General features: G+C 34.9%; 1 protein-coding gene across 1 annotated transcript in view; it reads right to left on the bottom strand.

The window, feature by feature from the left end:
• Positions 1–13,447, bottom strand: part of adarb2 (adenosine deaminase RNA specific B2 (inactive)) — a 188,110-nt gene extending 174,663 nt beyond the window's left edge. The window contains exon 1 of the mRNA XM_051098702.1: positions 12,185–13,447. Coding sequence (XP_050954659.1) covers positions 12,185–12,257 — 73 coding nt within the window. The 5' untranslated portion in view covers positions 12,258–13,447. The remainder of the gene's footprint in view (positions 1–12,184) is intronic.
• Positions 13,448–13,808: the final 361 nt, after the last annotated feature.

Here is a 13,808-nt window from a genome sequence, read left to right as displayed (position 1 = left end):
TTCTAAGAGACAAAAAAAAAAAAAGTGATATTATTATCATCATCATTATTATCAGTATCAGACAACCCAAACCTGTTTCTTGATTTGAAACAATACACACCTATGGTCTGCTTTATTTTATTATTGGTTTATTTTTTATTTGTTAATGTTCTCGTACATTAAAAAAAACGTTTAAATTACTTTTACTCACTTTAAGGGGTCTAAAATAAAGAAAAGAGACCATTTTTTGTTACTTCAGCACTTTATTATACTAAATGTCTTGTGTTTTTTTTTTTTTTTTTTGTACTTGAGTGCAGTGAATTTTGGTTGAAAAAAAAAAAAAAAAAAAAAAAAAAAAACACAAGACATTTAGTATAATAAAGTGAATCGTGATCTCAATTCCCATGGAAAAAAAATCGTGATCCACATTTTAGCAAGAATCGTGCAGCCCTGCTGTCAACCACCACAGACTTGAGTTTGACATGCATTTGTCCTCATTTTAATATCACTAATTTATGTGTTATGTTCAAGTTAATACTAAATGACATATGACGTTGTCAGTATCGACTGTCTCACTCTGTTTCGCCAATCACTGCTTCAATACAGTAGTGTTTAATACTTGAATGATTCAGCATTTTTAAATGAATCAAATGAATCAATGATTCAATAAGCCATTCATAAGCTAAATTTGAAACTGCATAAAAGTATGCTTAGGGTTGGGTATCAAAAAATCGATTCCGATTCCAGAATCGGATACTTAAGGTCAGGAATCGGATACTTCTTGTGAAATAAAAATTGATTCCGATTTCTATATGTGGTTCTTTTTTTCCCCCATCTGTGAGAACCCGACCTAGCGATCTGCCTCGCTCGCTAATCTAAGCACATAGCGCTCCAAAGTATGGCTACACTTGCGATCAGAAGTCAAAAAAGCAAAGTATCCTATAATATTTGTGGTAAGCTAAACATGTTGCAATAGATGTGTCACTACCAATATGACAAAGCATTTTAATTTAACAGAGCGTTAAAGATCACAAAAACGATTCAAATACCAACAACCAATGATTCATCTGTTTGATTCCTCAACCTTTCTGCCGTGCAGCGTACGATCAGTATGATTTGAACATTCAAATCTGCGTTTGTGCCGCCGCTGATCTAAAGAGAGCCACTGTCATGTATATGAATGAAACAGTTTTACAGTCTTTGCAACCACACAGTTCATTATTTTTGTGTTACATTCAAAACATTCAAATAATCACAGAAGTACTGGGATAAAAGTTCATAGTCCAGATATAAACTCTGATATGTACAGTAGAGATCAAAATAGAGTAAATCATCCTTTTGAAAATTATTTTGACATTCCAAATAATGTTAAAGATTTATCGATCACGTTGTTATGCCAGTAGATGGCGAGATGGCTGCTAATAGTGTTAATAATTTGTCTTTGATCATTCATTCAAAAACACTGATTCATCCAGTAATGAACCAAGTAAATCTTGAGTGAATCACTGAATCATTTACTTGTAAATTAGGCCTACATGTGATTTTGTTTAGTTCTCTAATGTTTTTTTCTTTAGAATCATAAAAGAACCACAACTTCCATTTAAAACAACAACAACAACAACAACCCAATTTATCCAGAATCACGCAGCTCTATTTTGCAAACAGCTCTTAAGTGAATCTTGTTTTTTTATGTAGCCTGTTGATTTTTGTAAAAAGAAATAGAATAAATACGCTTGATATCATCTTTTATTCACATTGGAATCGATAAGCAGAATCGGAACTGATAACATTCTAACGATACCCAACCCTGAGTATGCTACTCTTATTATTTTTATATATATATATATATATATATATATATTTTTTTTTTTTTATCTTTATCTTTCTATGACAGAAATTGTAAGAACAGGAAATCCAAAAATCAGCATTCTTGAATGAATCAGCCATTTTAAATGAATTAAAAAAATAAATGGTTGAAAAAGTAAACTAGTTAATGATTAAAACAGTGACTTGTCACCACTATTGATGGTTTTAGTTTCATATTTAAAGTCATTTATAAACATCTAGTGTGAATACTGTACTTAAATTTGTGAATTGAATGCCTACTTACTGCGTTTTTAGCTTAGCAACATGTTAATGCCAAACACTGAACACTGAAATCAGTTGTCAAGTAGCAAAATAGAGATACAGCCTATGTCAAAAGTTCCAAAACTGTCACTTATAACATTCCAATAAAGTTTAGATGCTGTCTAAGCAGACAGTATATACAGTAGCAAGACAGCTTACTAGGTGAGCCTGTACGTGTGTGTGTGTGCGCGTGTGTGCACGCATCATCATGCACTGATATGTGCGTGCATGTGGGCGACACATTCAAGACTCTTCTTGTTCTGAGGGTCCATTCAAATTAAAATGAACCTCCATCACATTAGTGAGAACAGGACAATGACCCTCTTTCAGCTGTGGGCAGAGAGCAGGATTATCAGCCTTATATATAGACACAAACACAAACATTATGACTGCTTTCCTGTCTCTATCTCTCTCTCTCACACACACACACAAAAAAGTGTTATGAAGTATTCTTTTCACCTGCACTTGAAAAAAACACTCATTTTGCTTTGCTTAGAATGTTTCAATGAAAGAATAGCCATTGAATTTTCTTGAAAAGTAGTCAAAGATCAGATGACCCTTGTTGTATGAATGTGTGCACCCACAAGTGTGACATGAGGCACGAAAAATGAAAATAAAAACGTTAAGATGACCTTTTATACATTTCAACTATGTAGGGAATGTCCTTGAGAAAAAAAAAAATGTTTCTGATTCACTAATAATTACTCTCATGTAAAGAAGAACTTATGTCTCATGCCATATAATAATGTAATACATTTTTACATTAAATGGCTATGTATAAAATCTAATCTAAATGTATACGTTGTCCTTGAGAAAGTTTAGAAGGAGAAAACAATGAGTCTCATCTACTAATAACTGCATGAATTGTTCATATTTATACATACTGTAGAACTTCTCACTTCTCTCATCATACAATGATGAAGTTTATTTTAAAACGTACAAAATATCATCTTATAATATTTTTAAGGCCACACTTATGTGTGTGATTTCAGTTGTTCTTATATTTTTTCGTAAAATTTAGAAAAATGAATCACAACTTATTCGTAAAAATGTTCATTTCACACACAAATTGGTTAGTAAATGACACCCACTGTCTTCTTTATTAACACTCCTTGTTCTCCTTGTGAGAATTTAAAATGAATTCGCTAAAACCTGCAAGTTTTAATTATCATAATATACGCAAGAAATAAGTGACATCTCAGAAAGACAGGTTAAAAGAAGACATTTACCTCAGGGAGGTGATAATTGAGAAATTTTACAGTTTTTCCCCCCCTTTCTATAGAAGTTATTGTTTATTTCCGCTTTTTTCTGCTTCACATAAGTTAACGCACATACGTGAGTGATTTAATACATTTTGTGTATGCTTAGATATTACCGAAGACAAAAAAAAAAAAAAAAAAATGAAATCTTCAGTACCTAAACATGCCGGCGCACACAATCTCTCTCGATGGCAACGCATCCTCTATGTCCTATAAGCCTGATATCACACGTCGCCCGGGGTCCGGCGTATCCTTCAACCTCCATCGGCTGACCAGACACGGCTTTGGAGGAAACCAGGTAGTTTAACCACAGAAAGCACACAAGAGAAAGTGTTGCTCTCTAGTACATAAACCCTGTCCTTTCTAACTCCTGGCAGCCGGTACGCAAACAACGACAGAGCAAATCTCACCCCGAGAGAGTGTCAGAGCTCACTCTGTGTGAAAACTAAATACACTCTGGGCTATCACACTCTGGGAAATAGATGAGCAATTCGAACATACAGTGTTTGAATACAAATACGTCAACTGGCGTCCCTGAAAGCTGTTCAAATCAGACCTGCCCGGAAACAAACAGGCCTAACACAATAACGAAGAGGGAGGCGCAAAAAAAAAAAAAAAAAAAACACACACCACACAATTTGCAAATTCACAAAAACGGTGGAAATACTGACAAAACAACATAGCTTAAGAGAGAAGAATTAGATTAGACAAAGCTAATGCACACCAAGGTTTTTTAAACACCTTTTAAAGGATTTGCTAGATAAGCCCGGTCTCCATGCATGGCCCCTGAAGGATGTTGAAATCGATGGATGAAGGCAGCTTTACTGAAGGCTATAAGGAAGGGAAACGTTATTTAAAGACGCCGGCGAGTGGAATGATGAATATGAAATAGCGTCATATATTTTCACTGCTGCCATCAAAGACAAAGCAAATCTCTCATATTGCATTCACTCACGCCTGTCGCAATAATCATATCTAAATAATACCACAACCAGGACAGACATATGCACAGGCGGGGATGCGGTCGGCGTGGTTAAGTGCTAAATAAGCGTTTTATGGGGAGTGTTGTTACGGAGATTCATGGATTAGTCCTCTCATGTGAGGGTCACGAGGAATAAAACAACATCTAACTGACAATCTGAATCCACACTGATACACTTTAAATATACATATGCCATTCAGAATTACTAGTTTTTGTGTTTTGTTCTGGAATAGTTAAAAGCATAACCTGACAAGCTTAACATTAGATAATCTAAACCAGCGTTTCTCTACTGGTGAGTCGCAACCTAAAAACCAGGCCTGTTAGTAGCAAATTGCAAGGAATAAACAATGCTAAATGCAAATAATAAAGTGCTACTAACCATATAATGATAAAAGCAGTAGTTTGTTGGAGGAAAAAAAAATAATAATAAAAAATAAGTAGGCTTATTAATACGTTTACAGAGACAAGAAAACACTTCCCATATCTTCTGCTGTTGACATCAAAAGCTGTGCATCAAACCAAAATCTACAATACTTTTAAGCAAAATCATCTGTCACTGGGTAGCAGCTATCCAAATACAACAGATGCCAACATGGCATTCTCAAAAAAAAAAAAAAAAAAAAAACAACCCTTAAAACGCAAAATAAAATACAGTCTAGACTGCATTAAATATGGGTTCACTTGCAGTGTGATTTGTGCAGAAAATCCGGCATTAAAGTATCGAAATAAAACATTTAGAAACCAAATTTTGTCATATTTTCTATTTTGTTGGTCGTGTTAATATTTAGCTTTTAAACAGTAATAAATGAGGGCTTTTTTGCATGATAAACCATTTTACTGCTGTGCTATGTAAAATCTGGGCCCTGTAGCAAAACAATAGAAAAGAGATATTAAAAAAATAATGTGCATGCACAATAATAATAACAATAAAAAAAGTTTTACCATTAGATTTAATATCATTTTTGCAAAGCTACTGACTTCACAGTATTAGAAGTCTTCGTGTCAGTAGTTCTTGCTTGTGGGCATTGTTAATTGATTTGTGGCCCACATAGCAGCGCGGTGCTCGTTTTCCAGGCAGGAGGTATTTATGGAGATGTGCTTGTGCTGTCAGCTCTCATAGCCTGTAATATTATTACTCTGATCATCTGATAACTGCTCGCAGCACAATCACGAGTGGGCAGGCTGATCAGATGAGTCCGCTAGCAGCGCATGCCAGAAACATGTCTGTGTACTTTCGATTATCAGGCACGACCTAAAATATATCTATATTTACTTTAATCTTTTATTTTAAATATTTAATATGAAACACTACTATGCAAAAGTTTGTGGTCGATAAGATTCTACCTTTATTTGATCTAAAACACAGTAAAACAGTAACATTATAAAATGTTACAATTACAATTCAGAACAGCTATTTAATACATTTTAAAATGTAACTTATTCCTGTAATACAAAGCTGAATTATTGGCAGTCATCATTGTCACATGATCCTTCAGAAATCATTTATTATTGTTAACAATATTAACAAGAAATATTTTTGTGGAAACCGTGCATTTTATTTTTCATGTCACAGACTGATTAATAGAAAGTTCAAAACAACAGCAATGTAAAAGTTTAGGTCTATTTATCGCATCCTTGCTAAATAAAAGTATTCATTTCATTCAAAAACAACTTTCAGACCCCAAACTTCTAAACAATACTGTATATTAAAATAGATGTTACAGAAAATTATAATTAAAGGTCAAAGGTCATCACATACGGTGGTTTGGATGTGATATCACAGTTTTAATGGCTAAAAATAGCTTTTTAACCTGTATATTTATGTTTTGAACATGCTGAATGTCATTTCAAATAATATAAACCAAATTTGAATTCAATTTAATATTATCTCATTAAGAATAAAATAACCTAAATGACTATGTTGGGCACATAACATATGCGACCCTGGACCACAAAACCAGTCTTAAGTCGCTGGGGTATGTTTGTAGCAATAGCCAAAAATACATTGTATGGGTCAAAATTATTGATTTTTCTTTTATGCCAAAAATCATTAGAAAATTAAGTAAAGATCATGTTTCATGATAATGTTTTGTAAAATTCCTACTGTAAATATATCAAAACTTAATTTTTGATTAGTAATATGCATTAGTAAGAGCTTCATTTGGACAACTTTAAAGGTGATTTTCTCAATATTTAGATTTTTTTGCACCCTCAGATTCCATGTTTTCAAATAGTTGTATCTTGGCCAAATATTGTCCTATCCTAACAAACCATACATCAATGGAAAACTTATTTATTCAGCCTTCAGATAATGTATAAAGCTCAATTTCGAAAAATGGACCCTTATGACTGGTTTTGTGGTCCAGGATCACATATACCATTACGGTTGTATAATGATTTTTAAATAACGAAGCTCCAGATTGTTCTTCCTGTCCCGTGAATGTTACCGACACAGTCTCACCTCAATTAGACGGTTATCTCAGCAGCTCATGTGTGGTATTGAGACATTTCTGCATAAAATTTGTTTTTTTTATTCTCACTCGGTGAACTTTAAGCAGAAATTCAAGAGGCGAGTCTCAAAAGCCAAGAGGGCCTATTAAGAGATAATTACTAATTATGCTAATTTGTAAAAGTTGTGCTATTTCTTTCTTTCGGTCATTTTATCGACAGTCCCTCTGGAGGAAGCCGAAACCGTTCAGAGTTAATATCTTTTTTTTTTTTTCTCTTCTCCCCTCCCCAGCCAAGTGCACTGTGGAGGACGCCGTGTCCTAAACTACGGAATATTTCACGCTTAATCAGGAAAGTGTCTGTGAATTGAAACGCTGCCGTCACACAGGTCTCTGGTTGCCGCTGGTGACGACCTTCATTAACTTCTTAAATGCTAGCGGTGTTATACCGGCGTTCACCAAAAAAATTTCTTATCACCAGTGCGCACAAAGAGGAGAGTGTAATGAAGTAGGGCTCGGGACAAAAATTGTGTTTACATCTGATTAAGGGCTAAATGCATTTCCTTTTCCGGTACAACCGATTTGGGGTGTCTAGATTACGCCTGAGCTAAATCAAATCATATCTATTTATTTTGTATATAATAAAATAATAAAGGCTGTGCAAATGTGTTTTTATTAACTGCTCCAAACGGTTTAATTAAAGACAAATAATGAGCAATTCTAACAAAATAACAGATTGACAGTGAGAAAGGCTACATAACTACGGTCTCATCTCGCCTACAGGGAATATGTGCAGCATTTGAGACCAAGTTTGACTCTCTGCTGGCCTTTTCACGTCTGCGGCCTCTGACCACATCGCCACAACCGCTCGACCTTCTGGAGCTCGAGATGCGTGTGGTAATTACTGCACCGATTTGACAACATGTCTGTCAACATCCACACACATCAGGACACACTGTTAGACATACCAAAAAGTAACAGCAGATACATTAATATGTGATATAATACAAACGCAAGGCTGTAACATTTTATCCATTTTAATAAGCCAAACAAAATACAGGATTTCAGCTTTAGTCAAGTACTCGGTCTGTGTGAAAGTACACTTTTGCATGCTTTTAAAAAGTATTTATAACAAGTGTGAACTGTATTCTGACACTTAATTTCATGTTGCAATTAAATTAAAATGTATTAGCTAAAATTTATATTAAGATATGGGATTACAAATATGCTTGAATGGCCAACTGAACTGACAAACATTATGATGTCTTAAGTAGCACGGGTATATTTGTAGCAATAGCCAAAAATACTTTATAGGAGTCAAAATTATCGATTTTTCTTTTATGCCAAAAAAAAAAAAAAAAAAAAAAAATTAGGAGATTAAGATCATGTTCTGCGAACATATTTTGTAAATTTCCTACCGTAAATATAAAAACTTCATTTTTGATTAGTACTATGCATTGCAAGAACTTCATTTGGACAGCTTTAAAGGTGATTTTCCTCAATATTTTGATTTTTTTGCATCCTCAGATTTCAGATTTTCAAACATTGTCCTATACCATACATCAATGGAAAGCTTATTTATTCAGCTTTCAGATGATGTATAAATCTCAATTTCCATAAATTGACCCTCACATATAATGTGTGGTATATATAGCATATAAAAAATAAAGTATATCTGAATGTGTATTTGTAGTACACATTTTTTTGTGCTAAATAAAACTGTAAAAGTTATATACCATAAGTACATTAATTAAATGTATATTTCTACTTCAGTACACCTAAAAAATATACACTAAATACTACTAATACTTACTAAGTGTACTTCTTTAAAGCATAACAAAAGATTATTAAAACAATGATTTAAATATACCTCAAAATTTAATATTGTATTTAGGTACATCTCAGTGGTCTGCAAATTTGTTTTGTTTTTTTCTTAAATATATACTTTTAAGATCTGAAGTACACTACATGTGCACATTCAATGTTATTAAGCACACTTTTTCTTTTTCCACTACACTCATTTCCCAAAAGATTCAGGGGGTAACTAACTGGGCCGTGGTTAATTCACACCGGAGCCAACTAACAGAACGACCCCCTCCGCTATGAGCCACAGCAGGGCAGTAACACACTTCAGCAACCGCTAACCTTTAACAAGTTCAGAACTAAAAGTAGTTCTTCTACACCAATGCATTGACTTATCCAACACTGTATTATTTAATCCTACTCATATGCTGCACCAATACGGTTTGCTTTGACCTGCTTACCTTGAATTAACGGCAAACAACTATACAATTCCTGAACACACGCACACTTTCTTGTTCAAAAGAATCTGAGCACCAAGTATGTGAGGTTAAAAAAAGTAGACACTTGATAGCAAAAGAGAAACTGTCCCAGATTTGAGGATTAATCTCTATTATTTGCATGTGTGCTACCTCAGTAACCTCTGCTAACATTACCGCTACGCTACAATGGTGCGCAAAAAACCACATCAGGAGCAAAATCTTCTTACGTGCGTTTGAATACACATTGGTTTTAATGCACTGGATGTCCTGTAATAATCTGAAGCATTTGCTGAGGATTAGAGCGTCAAATGCCATGTCAAAATAATCCCGGAAAGGCGCCCATTTGCCAGGAAGACAATAAAATGAATTGTTTCGGCTTTCAGAAAAATGAGCGTTTATTAGAACGAGACACGGTATTATGTTTTCATCTCCATTATGAGAGATTAGATGGGAGAAGTTAAAACAATCTGCTGACGTTATCTGGTTTTATGTGATTAATTTTGTCTGAATTCCCAGAGTAAAGAATATTGTCCCAGTGGGAACGAAAATCTTTTATTATAATGATGATGGAAAAGATAAAGATGATTGTGAAAATCTGCTGGACTAAATAATCTGACCAGTGCAGTGCGTACACTTTCTAGCATGTTTTTCCATGTTCACAGTTTCTACTCTTCTTCTGTCCAGCGCCATCATTTCCCATTAGCTCAGCTGATAAATTAGCCGTTCGAACACACACAAGTGCACACACACACTTACGCTCTCCTCTAATGTTTATATGCAATGCTTAATGTTGTGTGACCAATTCTGTCATTTCCATTATGTAAATATATTTGCCTCGATGTTACACTACAACTATTGTCTACGTTCTCACGATTGCGTGGGTTATTAATACTCCGGGTTACAGGTCAGACGGCAGTTGTCGACAGACATCAGTGTGTGTATTGCACAACGCTAATAATACTTCATGAAATGACTCCACACTGCAGGCCATGGGAATAATTCCATCACCATGTCCTCGAAAGCAAAACCAGGAACAATGACTTTAAAGACGGATCTTATATTGCCTAAATATTGCAACATATTCAATACTTAAAGTAAAAAATAATTACTTATTTACAACCCTTGTAAGTCAAATGAAAAAGCATGCATGCAGACCTTAATAAACTTCAAGCAAATCCGTGTCCATTTGCCAGCGAAGGCATACAGACAGACTGACCACGAGCAACGTGGCTGATCAATGCCGCGCTATGAGCCCATCCAGCTCCACGGCCCGTGCAGCTTTTGGGTCACCCGATAAGCAGTGACGGGGTGAAACGCACCACGCAAAGCTGTCACACCAGAAGCAGAGGTGTTTCTGAGCCCGACCACCATCACACACCTCCATTTATTACCAGCCGCCAAAGTAAGATGAGAAGCAAGCGTGCCCGCTGTCATTCAATCACATTACGCTGCGCTGTTCTCATTACATTGTGATGAAATTTCAGAGTTGATAATGGAAATAGGGCTAGTGCAACTAATTCCAATAAAAATGTCTGCTTCTACATTCATTAAAAATAAACAGAAAATTTCAAAAGCTAAAAGAAAAATTTAAATCCATAATTTAAAACTAAGTACTTAGATTAAATATAAAATGTAAACTTTTTTTTTTAAAATAATAATAATAATAATATTTAATAATAATCTGTGTTGTCAGAGTAACTTAACTATTGTTATTTTTTATATACATTTTATATATTAACCTGTTTTAAACATTGAGCCATGCTATACATGCAAATAATTTTTCTAGAGTACTTTATTATATTATATACTACTTTTTTGTACTTTCTGGACTATACTAGATCTGTTAAGAATATACTAACAGTGTCATTACTCTGTTCATCCAAGGAGCGCCAATCACTTAAGTATTCCTTTTTTTGGTATAAACCAATTAGGTGGATTCATTCATGTTATTATTTTTACTTGAATAAAAGCATGTAATTTAAATAAAGCATTTTTTAACAGTGAAACTGCTGTTGTTATTTTAAGGAGCTTTTGAAAATTACTTATTTAGTCATGTAAACTCATGTTGGCATGTTCATTTAGGCATATTAATATAAATGTTACTGTGCATTTTTGGACATCTCACAAAAGAGTTTATGGTGTATACTGTAACTTCACATAAATTTTCAATAAAGCTTGGTAGTTGGACATTAGTTTTAGTCACATTTCATTTTGTTTACTTATATTTTGTAATGTAGCAGTTTAATATCTAATGTGCCAGATGTGTAGCTATCATTACATACAACGTAAACAATTTGAAGAATTAGTTTCAGTTTAATTTCTGCTTAAAATTTAAAGCTAAATCAAATCAATCTGTGTTGCCAAACATATAACCTGCTGTGAACTTCATAGCACTTTAACTAATAATGAATAAAAACAACTGTAAAGGTTTTTGAGAAATTGAGAAAAAAAATGATATAGATGAAAATAAAGATTTAAGCCATAAAGACAATTTGACAGCGAGTTTACATATAACTACAGTTTAAACATTTATGATTTAATTTGATTTAATTTGTCTACATTGGCTTCCAGCACCAAAAGTCATTTTAAAAGGTCAGAAATAAATCATTAAGATATAACAAACCCACGTTTCCGTTTTTACAGTACCTAGTCATAGTTTATCTCAATTGTCAAAAACTGCAAAAATCCCATAGATGCGCATACAACGGTCAGAAGAGAGCAAAAAGGTCGTACAACATTACAATCGCAGAATGTAAATGAGGTCAAATCGTATATTTGAGGTTACGACAAGGACAGATTTGAGTACTGTAAATGCTGGACGCACAGAGCGAGAAATAAAGGGCGCAAGCGAGTCTTTCCTCTTGCGAGCGTGAATCAGTGCGCATCTGAGCCGAGCTGTCATATGTTTACACAAACTTGACAGAGGAACGATTGTGACGCGACCGCCGCGCATCAAACACAAACACATGCACAGACATCCAGACTGCGCAGTTGCGCTGAGATGATCGCTACTAACTGCTGCGTATTCCAGTCAGCGTGTGCGCGACCTCGGCTTTCCGAGGGAAAGCGTTGATTTAGATGACGAATTACGACTGAAAGAAACTTTACCTTTTCGCTTGGACCTTCTCCTCCTCCTCCTCTTGAACTTGCATTTGACCTGGCTGCTGGGGACCGATGCCATGGTGCTCAGATTCTGGAGAACTAGTTCTGCTTGATGTTTCTGAAGTTGCTGTGCTGCAGTTGCGCCCGCGAAACGCTCCGGGAATATCAGCTTCGCCTTATTCCGCCTCACACTCTTCTAATAAGCTCTCGGTAACAAGCTAAAAGTGCCGCTCGGCTGTCTGACCGTGTTCGGAGCTCAGCGGACCGCCGCGTCCTCCTTCCGCGTCTGAAGAGCGCGTCTGGAGCTCCTGCGCCTCTCTGCGCTTTTTGGCACCAGCCACTTTGAATCCAATCATGCAGGACGCGTGTCTATTTGCTGCCGCAGATTCTAATTAGAGCCAATCATGAGAGTCCTTGCGCTCTGACATCACGACCGATGACACACCCCCATCCCATCCCATGCGGGCGTGCGAACTCAGCCTTCATCTCTGAATGAGTGATGGCACCGATGCGCGCCGATGAAAGGACAGACGGGAGGTGAGATGTGGCTGGGACAGCAAAAGTTGCAGATTTACAGTATACAGCGAGGCTCAGAAGTTTGAGACGTTAGCGGAAAAGTTGCTGTTTAGCCAATATAATACAAACGTTTTAATTAGAAATTGTATTATTAGCCTACAAATGTGAGGATTCATTTCTTTTTTTTTTTCTTTAAACAACTGCAATATTTGAGATGTATGTACCATTATCATTGCAGTGATGCTGTAAATACATAGTTCCTGTAAATCTACAACTCTTGTGTACACTTTTCCTGTCTGCACTTTATCTATTTTATTTGTACAGTTACATGTTAATATTCTCTAGTTTTTAATTTTATACATTTATTTGTTTGTTTGTTTATTTGTTTAAACATGTATATATTTGTTTATAAAAGTGTTGTTTTGCTTGACATTCTCGACATTCTCCTCAATATGCCTTTAAATTGGGGACAAATACAGTTTTTTAATTGAATTGAATGAATATATCATTTAATAATATGACAATGTAAATGTTTTAATGAAGGTTATTTTAAAGTGGCACTGTGAAAATGTAGCTTTTTACATTGGGGATCCCCCATGGCTGTGATTATTGTTGTCAATTAGCAGTTTAAAAAAAAAAAAAAAAAAATTCACACTGAAGGAGATTTATAAGCCTTTTTTCTTTTGTTAAAGGAATAATTTGCCCAAAAATGAAAATTGTGTAAAACAAAAATCCACAAGTAATCCACACCACTCCAGTACATCAGTTAACATCTTGTAAAGATTTTTTTTTTTTTTTTTTTTTTTTTTTTTTGTAGGAAACAAATCCATCACATTTTATTTTTAAGAATGTGTAAGAATATGACAAGTCTGTTCACAATATTGCTTTCTCCAGTCACCTCGCCTGAATCAGGAGAGAAATATGCACAGATCAAACACTATTTACAAGCAAAGACAGTCCAAAACAATCCTAAACAAATGTGTGGATTTTGATGTGCATCCGAACAGGGAACAAACTTTTTCAATGTAGGAAGTGGTATTATTTGTCTAAAAGCAACAGTTTAAAGTTAAAATGACCTATTGATGACCTTTTTTTCTTCCAAACATACAGCTTT

Source organism: Labeo rohita, chromosome 24 (genome assembly GCF_022985175.1).
Source record: "Labeo rohita strain BAU-BD-2019 chromosome 24, IGBB_LRoh.1.0, whole genome shotgun sequence".
Lineage (NCBI taxonomy): Eukaryota > Metazoa > Chordata > Actinopteri > Cypriniformes > Cyprinidae > Labeo > Labeo rohita.
The sequence above is the reverse complement of the archived record's forward strand: the minus strand, read 5'-3'. Positions and strand labels throughout refer to the sequence as shown.